At 43.5% G+C, this 20533-nt stretch overlaps 1 protein-coding gene across 11 annotated transcripts in view; it reads left to right on the forward strand.

Moving 5' to 3' along the window:
• The window catches only part of ABCB1 (ATP binding cassette subfamily B member 1), a 62935-nt gene that overhangs the window by 36362 nt on the left and 6040 nt on the right, over positions 1-20533 (forward strand). For all 11 annotated transcript variants that reach the window (XM_083405721.1, XM_083405723.1, XM_083405718.1 and 8 more), the window contains 12 exons: positions 321-524; positions 3227-3397; positions 6596-6757; positions 7442-7615; positions 8700-8846; positions 11170-11274; positions 12956-13033; positions 13796-13879; positions 15286-15489; positions 15952-16052; positions 17844-17984; positions 18790-18946. In XM_083405721.1, coding sequence (XP_083261847.1) covers positions 321-524; positions 3227-3397; positions 6596-6757; positions 7442-7615; positions 8700-8846; positions 11170-11274; positions 12956-13033; positions 13796-13879; positions 15286-15489; positions 15952-16052; positions 17844-17984; positions 18790-18946 — 1728 coding nt within the window. The remainder of the gene's footprint in view (positions 1-320; positions 525-3226; positions 3398-6595; positions 6758-7441; positions 7616-8699; positions 8847-11169; positions 11275-12955; positions 13034-13795; positions 13880-15285; positions 15490-15951; positions 16053-17843; positions 17985-18789; positions 18947-20533) is intronic.

The raw sequence follows: 20533 nt of genomic DNA on the forward strand, positions 1-20533 counted from the left end.
CTAGGGAGACGGTCTATTTCCTCTTTTTCTTTGCTTTGTCAGGCTTATCTCAGATTTGTCTATCCCTCTTCCACGAAAACCTTGCAGCTGACTACCACTAGTAATAGGCTGTGTCTGATCCTGTCCCTATCCAACACCCTCTCCCCTACTTTCCTGACTAGATATGCCCCTTTCTTCCACTCCCCTTTTCAAACTATGTACCAAACCTATGATAATATTTTCCCTTTTACTTCACACATTCTTTTTATGACAGTTTGCCAATATTTATTCTGAGTTCTGAGTGGAACTCTCTTGTGTGATTTGTGTGTGCTTCATTTTAGATTACCATTGATGATCAGGATATCAAGACCCTGAACTTAAGGTACCTGAGGGAGATTATAGGTGTGGTGAACCAGGAGCCTGTGTTATTTCAAACCACGATTGCAGAAAACATTCGATACGGCCGTGAAGACGTCACCATGGAAGAGATTGAAAAAGCTGTCAAGGAAGCCAATGCTTATGACTTCATCATGAAACTGCCCAATGTGAGAAATTAGGATACCTTCCTCTGCTTATCTTATTTTAATGCCTTGTGTGGTTTTTTAAAAGCTGAAATAAACCAAGCAGAATAAAATATTGCCTGAAGGCTGCCTTCTCTAACCTGTGTTAGTGGCAAGGAGAATTCGCTGGGTGTCAAGATCCAAGTTTTGGGGCAAGTAGTCTTTGGTGACAGAACCCCAGGTTCAATTAAAAATCACAAGTTATATAGCAAAGTAAAGCATGGAAATATATGCTGTAAGAGCTTTAAAATATGCCCTTGTGAGTTCCAAAACATCCCTCTTCCCATAGCATAGAAAAGACCCCATGTTTGATAAGTTTAAAATGGGTTACTTACAAACTCTCCAAAGGCCATGTTCATGTGTTTTCCATACACCAGTCAGAAAACACAGACAGAAAAACTTGGCTTAGTTACAGTGGTGAAAGTTCCTGAATTGTTGGTACAGGAACTTAAGAATGTCTTATAAAAGCCATGTGGTCTGAGCTTAGACTACATCACGCTGACAGAAGAGGAACAATAGGCTTGCTTACCCTCCTCCCAAGGTGAGGGGGTGTGCCTAGCTAAGCCTGGCAGGACAGCTTACTCTACAGTGTTAACCCCCTCATGCATCAATTAGATTTAAGCATGTTGGTTATATAAGGTTTGGGTTTTTTAAATGTTATTTATAACTTTCCCATAATTTCAGTATATACAGTTGTGAATACCTTTATCAACCTAATACTTCTAAGCTTCCCATCCCACCCCTCCATGGCTTCCCTTTTCTTCCTTGTTGTGCTGCACCTCCTTTTTAACCACCCATTTTCACTCTAAGCTCTAGCCCAGTTGTTAATTACTGCTTCTCACACACCAAATCCTGCTTGTAGATTTATCTGACAATTACCGGTATATCACTTTAAATAATCTGTGAATGGTTCCCTCTCTCTTGCTCACCGATTTTAGTTGTCATGCTGGCCAATTACACATATTCTATTTATTTAGCCAATCCTCTTTTGTTGGAATTTCTTGTTCTTTCTATTTTTGCACGTAGATGGTTCTTGCAGCTGTACTTGCATAGAGAAAGAGGTTGAGTACCTTCTTAGGGATGTCAACATTTGTTATTCCTAATAAGAAAGCTTCTAGATATTTTGGGATTGTTGTCTTAAAAATATTTTTGAATTCTCCATCAATCATATCCCAATATTTTTTGGCTTGCTTACACTTCCACCACGTGTGAAAGAAGGTACCCTCGGTCTCTTGGAACTTCCAGCATAAGTTAGATCCTTTTTATATATCTTGAAGAGCTTGCTAGGGGTCAAATACAATCTATATATCATCTTTAATAGATTTTCCTTTGAGGTATAGCACGGGTTATATGAGGCTTGTTATCCAACCTGGTGTGCTCAATGTATTGTTGGACTATAGTGCCCATCATCCCTGACCATTGCCCATCCTGGTTGGGGCTGATGGGCTTTGTAGTTCAAAACATCTAGAGGGCAGCAGGTTAGGGAAGGCTGCAGCTTTTTAAAAGTCTCACGTGGAGTCTGGAAGAAGAATTAACACTGTTTCCTATATCTTGGGGGATTATTATCTTTTTAAGTTAAAGGTTGAAGGTCTTTATTATTTATGTGGCACCATGCACACAATGCTTCACAAAGCAACACATGAAAATCAGTGTGAGGGGATTGACAAAGACAGGGAAGAAACTTGGAGGGTGAAGGTAACAGTGGAATAAGTGTGTGTTCCCGGGAAGAGGAATGGTTTATTTATTGTTAGACCACACTGGGAATAGTTGTTTGGGGGTGGGTGGGTGGGGAATAGAGGACTCCTAGCAGCTCTCAGCACCTGCAACAGGCTACGGCTCCCAGAATTCTTTGGGGCAGCCATGACTGTGTAAAATGATATGATACTGATTTAAATGTGTAATACCAATGAGGCCTGTGTGCGTTAGGGCTGCCACTACTGCTAGCAAGAGATTCACTAAAACAAGGCTTTTAAAAATATTAAAATCAGTTGTTGAAGTTTAAATACAGGCCTCATGTTTTAATCTATTTTTTTAAGTTCAATTGTTAGAAAAGGGCAGTGGTTCAAGGGCGTCCTGTAAACTGAGAGTTAGTTTATTTTCACCTTCCTGTGCATGTTGGCTATAAGGTCTATTTTCACACACATTATTATTATTATTTCTCTAAATATAGATGAACCTTCTTAGGCAAATAAACAACCCAAAAATGTTTCTTGAAATGCCTGGTGCTTGGTGCAAGTATTTTTCTAGCCACTGAACTCGTGGTGTGTTTTCAGCAAGCAAAACACACATAACACGCTTGTATTTAGACTAAATTTTCCAGGATGACTTATGGTCTTTGCCTCAGAATTCCTAAGTAGAAATGACCTTCATCCAGGAAGGAGTGTGCAATGTCAGTGTGGACATGTGTGTGTGGAGTAAACACATGTCCCCTCTTAGCCAGCCCTCTGCCAGTGGTGGGTGGAGCCAAAACATGAGTGGGTGTGACCAAAGTGGACATGCTGGCCACACCCACTCTTGCATTGGCTCCACCCACTATTAGCATGCAGTCCTCCTCCCCCCCCAAGAGCTGGCCAAGAGAAAATGCCATCTGTGGGCCAAAAATTACTCCCTAACCCTGATATAATATATCAGGCCATAACATCACTTATTGGTTCTGAGCTGTTGCTGGGTTTTTTCCTGTTTTGCAGACATTTCACACTATGGTTGGAGAAAGAGGAGCCCAGCTAAGTGGAGGACAGAAGCAAAGGATAGCAATTGCCCGTGCTCTTGTCCGCAACCCCAAGATCCTGTTGCTGGATGAGGCTACGTCAGCTTTGGATACCGAAAGTGAAGCTGTGGTTCAGGCAGCACTGGACAAGGTCTGTTTCCCTGTGAAAACCTTGCATAGTAGAAAATGAATGGTTTACAAATAACGTAAGATGAATAACAGGTTTCATTATGAGAGCAGCAATCTCATTGCATGATGGGCCTTTCCTGCCTCTTTCTCTCCCACTGACGTGAAAGGGCAGCAAAGTTTCAGTCATTTGAACTTATTGTTGCGTTTATACTGTTAGGGAGTACAGCGGTACCTCAGGTTACAGACGCTTCAGGTTACAGACTCTGCTAACGCAGAAAGAGTACCTTGGGTTAATAACTTTACCTCAGGATGAGAACAGAAATCGCGCACCAGTGGTTCAGTGGCAGTGGGAGGCCCCATTAGCTAAAGTGGTACCTCAGGTTAAGAACAGTTTCAGCTTAAGAACGGACCTCCAGAACAAATTAAGTTCTTAACCCGAGGTACCACTGTATATGTATGGGAGGGGTGCTAGGGGAGGGGTGAAGAACATATTGTCGTGCTCCTTCTGGGGTAGTTTGTCCATCTTTGGTCCCCACCCTGCACTCAGCTCTCACCTGTGTCTCCCAGAAGCTGTCAAAATGCCACAGCGACCACACCCCAGGAAATGGCTCTTGACTGGCCAGCTGAACCAGGTGAGGGTAGCCGATGGGCCTCAAACCCCTAGTGAGATTGGGACCTCCCCCTGCATGTGAAGACAGGCTCTGACGGATTGAGTGGACGAGACCAATAGTGGGTCCAACAGTCAATCATGCAGTTTCTTCATGTGCTATAGAGGGAAGTGAGGGGCAGATGGGGCTGGGAAAGTAGCCCGTCTAGGAGAAGGAAAACTCTGATCCTAACCCTCTGCTGCCTTGTGGCTATACTCATTGGCGAGAAAGGCTTTTGGAGTAAACCCATGCCTACTGCCTTGTGGGACATCTTCAGGAGCAGAAAAGGCTAAGAAGTAAACACTGCACAAATCCAGAGTGGAGTCCCTTCTGGCAACTCCTGCAGCCAAGCTGGTGTCAAACATATTGCTCTGGTTTCCTTTGGACCACATCAGCAAGGCTGAGGCAGGGGGTGGGCCTTGTCTCTTGGGCAACCCAGGCTTGCACCCCAGAGAGGTCACTTCTGTGCTACTATTCAGCAAAACCTATCTGGGAGCAGTTAAAAAGTTACCGGTCTCTGCACCACAGGAGGCACTGTGATTCTCCAGCGGTTTGACGTCACCCCTGGAGGCACACTCCCTTGTCTCTTGAGAAAGATGGATGCCAGCTGCTTGGGACATGGGATTTTCTGCCACAGGAGCCAGCCTTGGATGCCATGCCCTTTGATTTGGAGGGTGGGCATTTACTGCTGCACACCAGGCAGCAAAATCTGCCTTTGTCCAGCCCTACCTGAAGGTCAGGGGACCTCCATGAAGAGCCTGTGATGAGTTACAGCAGGGGACTGAAGTTGGAGGAGGGAATTGACAGAATGGAGGGGTCTTCCTCACACCAGCAAAGATGCCTCTCTATACAGATGCCAGCAAATATGCTTAAATGCATTTCAAAAACAGATACAGCGTTGTTTTAAAAGGGAGCTGCTTATAAGGATCTGGTTGTCTTCTGTATGCATATTTCAGTTTAGGAGAGGCAATTAAAGCATGCCTCACTTGAAAGTGAAATCGAGAATATTGATTGTTTTGAAGGATGGATTGGTCACCATCCCAAAACAGAGCAGGTGTGTTGTAATCAATACTGACAGATCCCTATAGGAATTGCAGAGAAGCCCAGGAGTCGGTTCCAAAAAGCCTCTGTACCTGCTTTTGTTTCTGGTGTTGAAAGCTAAAGGGGGACTGTGGGCTTGTGAGATAGGGATGGGAAGCGCTGGTGCAATATCTGGTTAATTAGTTACCTTCCCGGGGTTTCTATGGATTGTTCCTGGCTGTGAGGAATGTTAACTCAAATTAAAGATTAATGAGCAGGATAACCAGACGCCAAAAGGTTTTAGCACAAAAGTAATGTGTGCTAAATAGTACGCTAAAAAAAAGAAAAAAGACTTTGAAAGCTGGCTAGGCACAGCTAACCATCCTTTCACCTCTTTCTGGACCAGAACCAGAAAAGGCTTCAGGTCAAATCAGTTCAATGTCATGCAGTGCGTTACTGAATTACCTTGTGGAAGATCCAATTTCAGCTCTATTCCTGGGTGTGCCACTCTCTGCCTGTACTTGGGCTGATCAGTTGCTCTCTTGCTGAGTTCCTGTTGAGGTCAAATAAAGATAAAAATATATTTGTGCACTGGAAGAGTTTGGCGCAAGTGGTTTTAAACGCAATAGGTGGTGCATCTGAGTGTGTGCAGAGTACCTTTCTTCTGCTAATAAACCGGGAAGAGGGCAGAACTAAGCCATGATGACTGTGTGAGAGATCCTTAGAAACTGAAGAATCAAAGCTCGGTGATACAAAAGGTGCTGGATTCCATCCTCTGGGGCTGGGAATGACTCCTGCCTGGAACCCTGAAGAGTCACTACCAAACGGTGCAGAAGCCTTTTTCCTGCCAAGCGTCTCATCCCCACAGAGCTGATCTTTTGAGGACTGCATAGTGTTGGTGAATGGGGTCAAAAGTGGGTGGTGAATGGGGCCAAAAGTGGGTGGTGCTGGCTCCCCTTTCATCTCTCAGCATTTTTCTGCCACTTCCCTCCCTAAACATACTTTCCCATCTTTGCATTCCCCACTTGCTACTCGTATGAAATTAGGACAATGCCTGCGTGGCTCTAAGGCTGCATTCCCTGGGATAGACGGTACTGGGGTAGAAAGCTTCCAGATGCTAGTCCGTCTATGTACCAGTGGCACCAGGTTCCCTCCAAGATTGGGGGAGGGGGCTGGTGTGTGTGTGTTGTCTTGTGTGCATCGCTTGATCTCACACGTCTCCCGACACTGCACAGGCCAGTGCAGGTGCACCGGACCCCCTCAATATTGGGGTGGGGGGCTGGACCCCCCTCAAACAAATATTGAGTTGGTGTGCCTGCTGCATTCTGACTGCTTTTTCTTTGTAATTTTGAGCAAGGCCCAAAGCTCAATAGCAGAGCATCTGAGAGAGCTACAGGCCAGCAAGTATAGACCAGGCTGCCCTTGATGGATTAATGTCTCTGTGTAAGACAGCTTCTTATGTTCCTTTGCCAAGTTAATGAAAGCTGTAAAATGTGATGCAAAGACTTGTGAACATAGGCCAATGTTAACTGAATCTGAATACGTCTCTTTAGGCAAGGGAAGGGCGCACAACTATTGTAATCGCTCATCGGTTGTCTACAGTCCGCAATGCAGACCTCATAGCTGCTTTTGAAGATGGCTCCATCACAGAGCAAGGGACACATAATGAGCTCATGGCAAAGAAAGGAGTTTATTTCAAACTTGTTAATATGCAGGTACTGGTTCATTTCTTTTCCTTTCCCCCCTTTGTCACGTTGGCATATAAGTCCTCTTGAACTGCGTTCTGTTCCTATTCGTCCCTGTGGCCCAACTCCATCAAGTCCTTTGGGAACCGACGCTGCAATGCAACCTCTTTTCCTATATGAACAGTCCTAGCAACTGTTGTGGCTCCCTGCAAAGAATTCTGGGAGCTGTAGCCTGTTAAGGGTCCTCAGAGTTGTTTAATATATGCAGTTTTTATTGTTCTCAGTTCAATGTATATACCGTATTTTTCCGTTTATAAGACACCCCCATGTACAAGATGCCCCCTATTTTTGCGGCAACAACCAATAGGCAGTCCACCCTTGGCACTATCCGTGTATAAGATGCCCCCTAATTTTTGATATTATTTTTAGGGGGGGAAACCCAGTGGCGTAGCGTGGGTTGTCAGCACCCGGGGCAAGGCAAGTAATTTGCGCCCCCTAACCCGTGGATTTGCGCCCCTTAACCCGTGGATTTGCACCCCCTAACCATAACCCCCAGATGTTGCACCCGGTGCGGCCGGTCCCCCCTGCACCCCCACGCTACGCCACTGGGGAAACCTAGTCTTATACACAGGAAAATACAGTAATTCTATAAACATTTCACACCAGCATTTTGAAATCCAAATCTCTTTCAAAACTTCTGCTCTCTTATTTCAGTCAATTGAAACTGAGGTTCATTCAGATGAAAATGAGCTCATTGACGGAAAAGGCATGTCAAAAGAGGCATTAAAAGACTTCTTTGCAAATGGAGTGCGACGGCGTTCGACCCGCAAGAGCTTGAAAAGGCCAGAAGAGCAGGACAAAGACCTTGAGGTCCAAACTGTTCAGCCTGTAAGTGTCTCGGCTTTAAATTGCAACAGTGTTAATTGTGCTTTGTGTGTACACCAAAGTCTGAACCACAGAGCCTAGGGCTTGCCGATCAGAAGGTTGGCGGTTCGAATCCCTGCGACAGGGTGAGCTCCCGTTACTCGGTCCCAGCTCCTGCCCACCTAGCAGTTTGAAAGCACGTCAAGTGCAAGTAGATAAATAGGTACCACTCCGGCGGGAAGGTAAATGGCGTTTCTGTGCGCTGCTCTGGTTCGCCAGAAGCAGCTTAGTCATGCTGGCACATGACCTGGAAGCTGTCTGTGGACAAACGCCAGCTCCCTCGGCCTATAGAGCGAGATGAGCGCGCAACCCCAGAGTCGTCCGCAATTGGACCTAATGGACCTTTCCCTTTCCCTTTGTACACCAAGACATGTCCCAAGACTTGTTTTCAGGTCTGCATCTTCCTGTTCCTGGCTGATCTTATTTTCTCCTGCTTTTCTTATATGTTCCTCTATGCAGGCTCTTGCTCTGATGACCCCTTTGGTTTTCAGGGCTTGTCTCCTACCTTACTGCATCCCCAGTAGTTTCTCCCCTCCATAAGAGTGGGGGGATCCCCAAAGTCTGAGCCTGGATGTTGAAGGATATGTGCCTGCGGTTCACACTTTACAAATTTGTTGAAGGAAACACATGCAGCAAACATAATGCAAAATGTGTAACCGCTCTCAGTTAAAAGATCTTCCTCTCTCCTTTTTCGAGACTTTCCTTAGTGAAGACCCATCACAAAGTCTTTCTAGAGCCACTTTGGGTCCACCAGTTGATTTCTCTTCATTTAAGGGAAGGGTCGTAATCCAGTGGTACAGGTTTTGTGTACAGAAAGTCTAATATGCAGGTTAAGAATAGGTGACAAGAATTAGCTCTGCCCAGTACCCTGGAGAGACTGTGGTAATTGAAATAGACAAAGGTCTACAGGGAGCAAACAGAACTATGGGCGTTTTCTAGATCAACACCATATTTCCTGTAAAAAGAAAAGCAACAAGTATAGAGAGTTTATGAATGGAGGCCAGAAAAGGGCAGAGAGCACTGCATAAAACATTCTCCTGTGTTCTAGAATGAAAATTTGCCCTCAGTTTCATTTCTGAAGATCATGAAGTTGAACGCGTCTGAATGGCCTTACTTTTTGGTGGGAACATTTTCTGCAATCATCAATGGAGCGTTGCAGCCTGCGTTTTCAGTCATATTCTCTGAAATCATAGGGGTGAGTATATAGTAAGTTCTGTCTCTGACATCCATTCCAAAACTACATTTAAATGTAGAAAACATTCAGGCCAGAATTGAGCCTTCAAGAGAGAATTTGCACTGAGAAACGCGGATCTGTGTAGAGGGAAGATTAGGGGGCAGTTCTTCTATAGCAGAATGTAGGTGAATGTTAGTTGATGGTATGGATGAGGGTTAATTTCAATTCAGTTCATATTTAAAGGAAAGCTGCCTGATTTGCAGTTTCGGAAACAACACAAGGACTGAAATGCAACCATCCTTTGAAATTCACACATCTCCGAAATTTGGAATGCAACATTGCAGCCAAGTAATGTGTGCAAAAATGCATTTGCTAGGATAAGGTGTGCCTAAAAATGCACATGTCTGTGAAATGAGTTTATTAGGCAAAACTGTATACAGATGTGGGCTTATTAGGGGAAATTCACACTAAAATGCTGATGATTTTTCATGAGGACTTAAAAAAACCCCAACACCCACAAAATTACGTGGAAATGTGGATAACTGAAAATAAGATTGGAGGAATCAAAAACTGGGAGAAACGAAACCCGAAAGATTTTCCCATTCTCAGTTGGGGATTACTTTCACAGAATGCAATACATAGTGCTTGCTCTTAGGCACTTCAATGTCCCCATGGAGATTTTCATAATACAGTCATACCTCGGGTTACAGGCGCTTCAGGTTGCGTTTTTTCAGGTTACGCATGCATCGAAACCCGGAAGCACCAGAACGTGTTACTTCCAGGTTTTGCCGGTTGCACATGAACAGAAGTGCTAAAATAATAATAATAATAATAATAATAATAATAATAATAAATTTTATTTATATCCCGCCCTCCCCAGCCGAAGCCGGGCTCAGGGCGGCTAACAACACTAAAATAGTTCAACATTATAAAACATTATAAAAATTAATTAAAATCAAAATTGATGGCAACCATAAACTAAAGTTTTGTAAAGATTGCCAAAGGAGGGAGTCAGGCTGTGCCCTGGCCAAAGGCCTGGTGGAACAGCTCTGTCTTGCAGGCCCTGCAGAAAGATGTCAAGTCCTGCAGGGCCCTAGTCTCTTGCAACAGAGCGTTCCACCAGATTGGAGCCGCAGCCGAAAAAGCCCTGGCTCTAGTTGAGGCCAGCCTAACCTCTCTGTGGCCTGGGACCTTCAGGATGTTTTTATTTAAAGACCATAAGTTCCTCTGTGGGGCATACCAGGAGAGGCGGTCCCGCAGGTACGAGGGTCCTAGGCCGTATAGGGCTTTGAAGGTTAAAAGCAGCACCTTAAACCTGATCCTGTACTTCACCGGGAGCCAGTACAGCTGGTATAGCACTGGATGAATGTGATCTTGCAGCGAAGACCCTGTAAGGAGTCTCGCTGCGGCATTCTGCACCCGCTGGAGTTTCTGGGTCAGTCTCAAGGGCAGCCCCACGTAGAGCGAGTTACAATAATCCAGTCTGGAATTGCACTTTGCGCATGCACAGAAGCGCCAAATTGCAACCCGCGCATGCGCAGACACACCGCGGAGGGATGCAAATGCTGCGGGTTGCGAATGTGCCTCTTTCACGGATCACGTTCACAACCTGAGTGTCCACTGTACTCCTGTATTACTGAGCAGATGATTGCTCCTACCTTTTTGAAGCTATTCATAAAAATATTTCCAAACTGCCTTTTGGCCCTAACAGCCACCCCCGCAAGTCAGTGTACCCAAAATGTGTGTGTTAAACTGCCTTCAGACCAAATGTTTCCTCATTTATTTAGGCAAGCTCTGAATTGGCCTTCTCACTCAAAATGAACTCAGTTTCTTGATTATCATTGGAACCTGCTCTTAACTGCCCATGTTTTGAAAGTGGCTTGCCACTCTTTGCGCATGACTACTATTATAGAGTCTAATAACAATGGTAAATGCAGACTTGGAAGACACAAATATACAGTTCCTCCAGTGGCCCTCTGGGCTGCAGCCAGTAACAGGAAACTTCCTTCTGGGAGCAAGAATTGATGTATTTTTTAGTTACATATTTTCAATATATGTCTCTCTTGTACTATTATATAGCCTCAGGAGAAACATTGCAGCACAACGCAAAGAAAATCTAAGTGAGCAATATCTACCCAGAACATTGTTTTTAGGGTTATTGATATGTATGAGCTAATTAATAACTGATAAGCAGTAATTCATCTGTTTAGAGATATATATTATTTTACTTTTTATATTGCACATTTTATACTTAAGAGAATGAGTTTCAGTACAAGTAAGCAAGGTGAAGTATTTAGAGATAAGTTAATGAAAGAAAATTAACACTGAGATTATTGTTCCATAGATTTTTACACTGACTGATCCAGTCATAGTACGAGAAAAGAGCAATATGTATTCATTGCTATTCTTATCACTTGGGGGTATATCCTTTGTAACATTTTTCCTTCAGGTAAGTTGCATTTGCTTTGTTCTTACTGTTTCTGGCCAGATTCTGAAAGTATTCAGAAACTCACAGAACTATTGTTTGTTTTTGTTTTGAAGAAGTGACATTACTTTTAATCCAAAGAATTTAGATTAATTTTTGAAGATGGACCAACATAGTGTATTTAATTCTAGAGGATTATATAGTTCCTTTGTGTACAGAACTATATCAGACATATTTCAAATTCACAAGGATCACTGTAGCAAATTTGAATTGACAGATGTGCAGAATATTGATTTGCTGTTGAAATTGCAAAACTGCAAATAAGGCAAAATGTTTGAATGCAACAATGTTTTAGGTGTGCCCAGCATAAGCTTTCCATCAAAATACCCATGATTACATCATAAACATATCGGATAACAAAACAAGTTATTAATGTCAGAAGCCTTGATCTTAATACATTGGCCTGAGAGCTTCATCATATATCCTATAAATTCTATTTAGACCCTGAATACAGAACAGTTCTTCTAACTACAGAATAAGGCCCATATACTTGTCATGGCATACTTCTGGCATTTCCAGCAAGAGCCAGTAGTTTGAGTCTTGAATCTCAAATTCAGTACTGGAAAAACATTCTTGTAGTATTATCATAGACTGATGCAGTGCTTGTGTGGCTCAAAGAAAATAGATATTTTGCTTTTGGAAAACATTGTGCTTGGCTGTCATGCCAGTACAACTTATTTTGAATTATTCTGCCCATACTATACATAGTTGTGATTTCCTTCCTGTTATAAGAAAGCAATATCCACTTGAGCCATACGGCTCCAGTAGTTTCGGCAAATGGCACGCTTGGAGAATTTTGCAGCCTAGTGCCCCATTGCAGCCTATTCAGGAACTTAGATCAAGATCAGAGAAGTAGAGACTGAAGTGTGGAAGGAGCTAAACACCAAACCTGTTGATCCCTCTGGCAAGATGAGTGTTTTCTCCCAATGCCTTATTGTTCTTGTTAAGTTGGGGGCTAACATATCAGACGACACAGCAATTCTTCCAAAGCAGCTCTTTATTTGTAAGCTGGAACAGAACTGAACTGAGGAGCTCAGTCAGCCTGCTTATATAGAGCTCCACTAGAATGCAACAGTAACCATTCTCTGTAACTAGCCAATCACTGAACGTCACTTTCGATCCTTCATTTGCATACAAACTATCCAATCACTGAACATCACTTTCGATCCTTCATTTGCATAACTATCTACAGTATCCCCCTGCTGGCCCAGGGTGAGAACTTCAGTACATAACAGTTCTCATACGGAATGCAAAGTAGCTAAGTTGCTTATACTCCTCTGGTTTGCATACATACATACATACATACATACATACATAATGTTATTTGTATGCCACCTTTCCATTGTTAAAACCATGCTCAAGGTGGCTTACAACATGAAAAAATATGTAATTGCAAACATAACAAAAGTAGTCATAAACAGTAAAACATCCAAAAGGACACAACCAAATTAAAAATGTCTATGTTTTTATATATGCTGTAAGCTGCCCAGAGTGGCTGGGGCAACCCAGTCAGATGGGCGGGCCACAAATGTTGTTGTTGTTGTTGTTGTATTATTATTAAATCATAATAAGGTATAAAATAAAGATACAAAAAAGAATATCAAAACCGGCAGCATCCAATTATGCAGCAAACCTTCTCTTTCAGGGTTTCACCTTTGGCAGAGCTGGAGAGATCCTTACACTGAAGCTTCGCTACATGGGATTCCAAGCAATGCTTAGACAGGTATTCTAAGGGAGAGATTTGTTTGCTTTATTGAGCTAGCGCAGGATAAAAACTGAAATCAGCTAGCCCAATAAATGGGTTGCAATATTGAACTGTGCCACCACCCCTTCCAACATTGCAATAAGCCAATCATCCACGGCAAGTTTGGGACATATGTGGCCCTTCGGGTGTCGCTGAGCTGCAGTTCGCATCAGCCCTGGTAATATGGCCAGGGATAATGGGAGTTGTAGTTCAGCAACATCTGGAGGGCAAAAAGGTTCCCCACACCTGATCTACAGCCCACATCCAAGAAAATCACCCAAGTAGTTCCTTTCACCTGGGAGGGGGTTGAGTTGTGTTCCTTGAACAGCAACTTTCTTCAGTGGTAACTTGCATTTGAAAGTGTCAAAACTAAGAAGTCTATATGGCATGGAGATCTGATGTTCAAAGAAAGCAATTACTCATACAAACCCTTAATTAGTTGTTTTACTCTCAGCCAACATGTTTGGAAACCTCTGAGCTCAGAAACCACAAGAGCGTGATTGACCCAATCTGTCTATTTAGATGCGGGGGGCGGAGGGGGGGGAGAAATCTGTTGACTTCTCTGGGTTTTAGGAATTAGTTACTAGGTGCAATGCTACAACTCTACAAATGAATAATGACCCTAATTAAATATATTTTAAAATATCTTGCCCTCCAGAATCTGAACAGCAAAAACTGGATTTGCAATGCTATTGTAGCCAGGATTGTGTTGGTACCTTAAAATGTATTGTGTATTTCTAGGACATTGCTTGGTTTGATGACCCTAAAAACAATACTGGAGCGTTGACTACAAGACTTGCTCTTGATGCTTCCGAAGTAAAAGGTGTAAGTACTACTCATCTGTACCCTCCCCCCAATTCTCATTCTCTTGATGATTCTACGTAGTTGTGTTGTAGGCTATCCAGCGCAACTCTCACGCCTGAGTTCCACATGCTAACTAAGTTTGTACGTGGCACTAAACCATATTTTAGTCATTTCCAGTTGTGTATTTCAAAGACACTCCCAACAAGAGATGACTAAAGCGAGAGGCTTAAATAGGCTGCGCTCAAAGGCAACTTGGTTGGGTTCTTGCGCAGTTGGAAAGTTTATCAATAACTGTGAAGTAGTTTTGCAGAAACCCTGGACATAGGCATCACTTCTGAGACGTTGAATTTGACTTAGAGTTGGGTGGGCTGTCCAGTTCTAGCAAAGCTCTCGAGGGAAGCAGGGGAACAATACGAGAAGATACCCTGGACAGCTCCAAAGTGGCGCTTCTGGCGGAAGCTTTCTTTTCCTAAGGCAGCTACAGAAAACTCTCTGTGATTGAGGATATACCTAATAGTATTGCAGGGAGACATTCTCTGAGTTAGAGAAGGATAGCAGGACTGTGTCCTCCAGATGAATAAGGAAGGGTGATGAGTAAGTGACTGGCAGTTCTCTTCCCCCAACAAGGACGTAGCCTGAATCTCACTCTCGTCGGAGTATTCCTCTTCTCGCTTCAACCTCCATGGCTCCAGCCAGCATGACTAGTGATCAAAGATGATGGGAGGTGTAATTTAACAACATATGGAGGTTCCTAGGTTTTCCACCGCTGATTTAGAGAAACCAGCTTCTACCAAGTTTCTCCATTCACCTCTTGCTTCTAGGTCAAAGTTTCGGAAACAAAATTTTTGCCACATGCTTCCTTAGCCCTTCGCAGAGCAATGCATAGTTTCAGAGGCAGCGCTGAAGGGTATGATGAAGCCTTTGAATGAGAGACACTATGGGGTTTCTGTAATATTTACTTAACTTATTTACTCCATTTATATCCTTTCTCCAAGAAGCTCAGGGCAGCATACATGGTTTCCCACCCTCCCACCCGCCATTTTATCTTCCCAAAAGCCCTGTGAGGTAGGTTAGTCTGAGATACAGTGTGTGGCTCAAGGTTTTGTTACAAATATACAGACTATTTTGGAGACAGTGGGCAGCAAATATGCTAACCTTGCATCAGATTGCCAGAACGACTTTCTGTACCCAAAGATGCTTCATCTTCAGTAAGTGTGCAGCAATTTGCCCTACATTCTCCCTCTGTTCCATTCTTCTCAAATACAAAGGGAAAAAACCTGTTGTACTGTTCTGCCTTGTCCTACTAGCATGTTCACAAACTCTGGGAGGCGTTGTACTCCAAAGGCCACAGAGAGATGTTCAGCTATCAGGAACATGCCCCCCCCCAAAAAAAATTAATACATTTTGTTTCCCCCTCCTTCATTCAGGCTACAGGGGCCAGGCTAGGTATGCTTGCCCAAAACATTGCTAACCTCGGGACAGGAATAATTATATCATTGGTGTATGGCTGGCAGCTGACCCTTGTCATCTTGGCTGTTGTGCCACTCGTTGCCATTGGAGGACTCATTGAAATGAGAATGTTGACTGGACATGCCAGGAAAGATAAGAAGGAACTTGAAGGTGCAGGGAAGGTAAGTCTCTGCTGAACCGTTCCCTCTGACAGCAAACACAGCTGGTTGAGTGCCACCAGAATTAGAACCAAAACAGGGGTGCTGAGAAACAAGAGGATGGTGTCTCACCTTCATGAGACTGAAAACCAAAGAAGAGGCAGAGGGAAAGGGAGAGGATCCTGCACTTTCCATATCCCCTCCTTCTGCAGGTGCTTTAATGTGGGATCAGAGTGCCATTTTGAGCAAAGAGAAGAAGTCCCGCTATAGTAGACTTGCTGGGCTGTGACTGGTTCTTGGAAACAATTATGCACTGGTGCCTTTAACTGCTCCTTGAAGATCAGCCTGGAGCACTTTAGAATCAGTGGAGAGCCACACTGTAAGAGTGCGCTGGTGTTTTGCTCTTTATAGCTCTTTCCTCAAGAAAGTCATACTTGGGGAAACTTGTTGCTTTCCCGCTAGCCAGTGTGTTTCTCTCTATTACAGATTGCAACAGAAGCAATAGGGAATATCCGAACGGTTGTTTCCCTTACTCAGGAAAAAAAATTTGAACAAAAGTATGGAGACAGTCTTCAAGGACCATACAGGTAACAGGCAGTGAACGTTTTGATCAGCTCTTGAAATGACATGGCTTAGGATGTTGCTGTTAAGTCTGGATCCAACTTCTTAATTCTCAGGACAATTACTTCTCAAGTTTGAGCCAGACTTACACTGCAGTCCTAACCATGCCTTCTCGGAAGTGAGCCCTGTTGAATATGGTGGGGCTTACTTCCAAGCAAAATGGGTTGGGGTTGCAGTCTTAGTCATGCCTAAGAGCTCATTCACTCTTCTCTAAGTATGACTCAGCCTGGATCCAATCCGAAATGTTTTGTCATGAGTTCCTTCTTGTGGCTTGTTCAAGTGGTGGCCAAGCAGTCTTGCCGTTGCCTCTCAGGTGCTACTCTTGAGAAATAGAGCTGCCCATTTGGTGCGAGGGAAGGGTTGCCGAAACTGCTCTCAGAGTTATGAGCAATCTCGTCAAATTGTATAGAACCTACTCAGGTCTTGTACGGTTTTTGGAGATACGGTCAGTGGCGTAGCGTGGGGGGTGCAGGGGGGGGGCGGGCGCACCGGGCGCAACATCTGGGGGTTAGGGTTAGGGGGCGCAAATCCACAGGTTAGGGGGCGCAAATTACTTGCCTTGCCCCGGGTGCTGACAACCCACGCTACGCCACTGGATACGGTCTTCCTAAGGCAGATGCATTTTAGAGCTTCTGGTTGTGCCTTGGAACGAAGACTTTTTGGATATCTGTTACAAAGAAAATTTAGACAATCGCAGGATCTGAACTGCCATTTGACCAAATAATTATATATTGTTAAAATCTTATTCAAATCATTGTTTTATTTATATTTTATTTATAAGATACTGAACTACTAATTCACTTCTTGACTGCTGCTTGCATAGCTTTAAGTTTCAAATGAAAAAAAAGAAAACCTCTGCTACTCTGGATGAATGGCTTTTAAGAGTGGCCCTCCAGACCTCTCTGTCTGGCCCTTGGAACTCTCTGAGGCTACACCTTCTCTCTGCAAGCCACACCTCTCACTGGTCATGTTTTGCCTCTGATGCAGCCTTGCCTGGCTGCAAGGTGTCCTTGAATCTGATAATACTATAGGAAGAAAACGGTATACATTTACTGCTTTACCTTCACTGGCATATGGTCTCTGGAAATTTGCCGAGAACCCAGAAAAAGGTTCCCCACCACTGGTGTCATTAGTTCTGAGACTGGCAAACATCCAGAGCTAAATTTCAGAGTCCTGGGCAAGATTTACAGGTTATATTGAACTCATAGCTACCCTTCAAATCCATAGTATCAAGGACAACTTACCTATATTTCCATGCCAGTGCTGTCCATATTCCTGCCTTCCCTTCCAGCAGCAACCAATGATGTGATCTGTGGGAAATGTGAGCGGCAGGTAGGTGGTTGCACTGCAGCAGGGATATCATCTAGGTGGCCTTATGACTCTTTCATAAGAGATCCAGCATGGTGTAGTGGTTAAGAGCAGTGGACTCGTAATCTGGTGAACCGGGTTCGATTCCCTGCTCCTCCACATGCAGCTGCTGGGTGACCTTGGGCTACTCACAGTTCTCTGAAGTCTCTCAGCCCCACTCACCTCACAGAGTGTTTGTTGTGGGGGAGGAAGGGAAAGGAGATTGTTAGCCGCTTTGAGACTCCTTCGGGTAGTGATAAAGCGGGATATCAAATCCAAACTCTTCTCTTCTTCTTCATATTATAGGGCTGTTGCATCTCATACAGAGCTTCCCATGTTTTATATTGAGACGGCCATAATGTGTGAATCAACACACAAATAAGCAAAATATCCTTCATCTCTTGTTACAGGAATTCCTTAAAGAAAGCGCATATCCACGGACTAACTTATGGCGTTTCCCAAGGCATAATGTACTTCACCTACGCCGCTTGTTTTCAATTTGGTGCCTTCCTTGTGGAAGGGAGATACATGGATGCTAAGAACGTTTTCTTGTAAGATCTCTGCTGCTTTTCTTTTTTTTTTTATTGGGGTTTAAAAGAAACAAATTATCATGAAATCAGCAGTAATATAGGTGTGGATTTTCCTGCATTTTACGAGGCCTTGAGGTTGCTTTGTCAGCTGCTATATGGGCTGGATCAGGCTGGATCTATTTCCTAAATTGAAGCTACGCAATTGATGGAGGAGAACTCACGCCTCCCTGCTGCCCCTTGACCCCAGACAAAACTGGCCTGTTGGGTGTTCACATGTGGGCTCTATGCACTTAAAATCCAATGGCCCTGAACCTGAAATGCATACTCTGTACCCCAAAGCCAATATGGGAATTAATGGTTTCTTTGGAGGTCCACATGCTGGGTTTTACATATGTATGCCAGATTACTGGCCCGTTAGGCCAGGGGTCGCCAACCTGTGGACCTTTAGATTGTTGGACTCCAACTCCCATCAGCCCCAGCCATCATGGCCAACAGTCTGGGACGATTTGTAATCTCGCATCATCTAGAGGGTCATGGGTTAGGCACCTAATCTAGTGTAAAATTGTCTATTTTGACTTGCAAAGACTCCCTGGGGTCTTAGGCAGAGGACTTTCACATCACCTGCTATCTACGTCTTCTAATGGGAAGTGCCAATATTTGAACCTAGGACAAGTGCATTGGTAAAGGGACAAAGTCTTGTTCCCCTTGTTGCATGTTACCTTCATCAGAGAGATCAGAATAAATGCATTACAAAAATGGAAGCAGGGTAAAATTTTAAAACTATTATTATTATTATTTTATTTTTAAAAATTGTTTGCACTTCTAGGGTATTCTCATGCATTGTCTTTGGTGCCATGGCGCTAGGACAGACAGCTTCATTTACACCAGACTATGCCAAAGCGAAGATATCTGCCGCTCACATGTTCCAGCTGTTTGAGACTGTACCATTAATAGACAGTTACAGTGTTGAAGGACACAAGCCTGTAAGTTGATCCCTGGGCATTTTTATATTACCTTCCAACAAAACACAGAAAAAGTTTCAGCACTTGAGTTTGTTGCCTTCTGGATTTGAAGCTTATGAGCAATTCATTGATGGATCCAGAGAATTTGAATTTGTGCCATTTTCTTCCTATTGATGTAGTCTTAACACATTCCCACCGTCCTTCTCTGTTTAAATTATATATAGGGGCTTTGTTCACGGTCCAAGCTTAGATGCAGTTTTTAATGGGCATGCTGGAGACATAGGAGCCTTCAGTGCTGAGTCAGTTACTGTATTTTATTGATGGATTGATTTAAAAGCACTTCTAAACCACACAACATTTCAAAAATCTCTGAGCGGGGTCCACTATGTATGATATAGCAACAGTATCCATTAAAATGAAAATACAACCTGATGCCAATGAAGCAACAATATAAAACCATATAAAAGTAAATATGACAGAAATTCAGGAAATTCATTCACATAAATCAGGGTCCATTCTTAAGACTCAAGGAAAGCCTGGGCAAAAAATTAAGCCTTTATAAGATGCCTGAAACAACTGATGGTTGATGCTTCGTGCATGGCAGAGGGAGGGGCATTTTGCAGTACGGGGTTATAGCAAAAAAACGCCTGTTCTCGGGTCATTGCCCAATTATATTTTGTAGGGTGTGGTACCATTTCCCCAGATGATCTAGGTGATCTTACTGGTCTCTGCCAGTACAGGCCATCTTTCAGGTAGCCTGGTCTACATTGATTCAGAACTTTATATGGTAAGAACAATACCTTGGACATGGCCTGGTAGCTGATTGACAGCTAGTGTAGTTCCCACAGCACAGGTGCAATAGATGTACCTCCAGGTGCTCTGCTCAACAACCTAAGCCACAACATTATGGACCAACCCAGTGCATTACAGTCGTCTAATCATGAGGTTACTGATGGATGAATCAACAGTGTCTAAGCCACCCTTGTCCACAAGCTTGTGAATCTATACCATACTCCAAGCGATGCCCACTGTAGTCTTGGATGGCCGCTACAACAAAGTGCCATATACAGACTTCGTATTTGTAGTCAACTGCAGGGGGGAGACGTCACTCATTGTCTGTTAGCCTGCCCCTTATATAGAGACCCAAGAGATCACTTTCTGGAACATTTGTTCACACAAGCAAGCAAATACACCCAGGCAGAAATGGTCCGATTTCTTTTGAGTGACTATAATAGCTTTGTAACACACACACAGAGTGGTCCCTTATGCACTGGCTGCAAAAAAATAATTTAAAAAAGTAATCAGGAAACATGAGTAAGATGATTCAGAGGTATAATCTGAAATTAAGCTGGATTTGAGTTAGTTGGTTCTCTGGTAACTTCTCTTTTACGTCTTGGAAGTTATAGATGTATGAGCTGTATTTTTTTATTGGTACTATGGGTTTGTCATGGCCTTTAGTGAGAACAATAAACTTATATCATTTAGTTTAAAAGCACAGTTCCCATACCGTACTTGTCCTTCAGCCACCCATCTTCAGCCCTCAATCCCAACTACTCCTATAAAACACTCAGATTTCCAATTTTCAAAACCGTGCGAGATGCAGAGATG

The sequence above is a fragment of the Podarcis tiliguerta genome (assembly GCF_965153285.1).
Source record: "Podarcis tiliguerta genome assembly, chromosome: 12".
NCBI classification, from domain to species: Eukaryota; Metazoa; Chordata; class Lepidosauria; order Squamata; family Lacertidae; genus Podarcis; species Podarcis tiliguerta.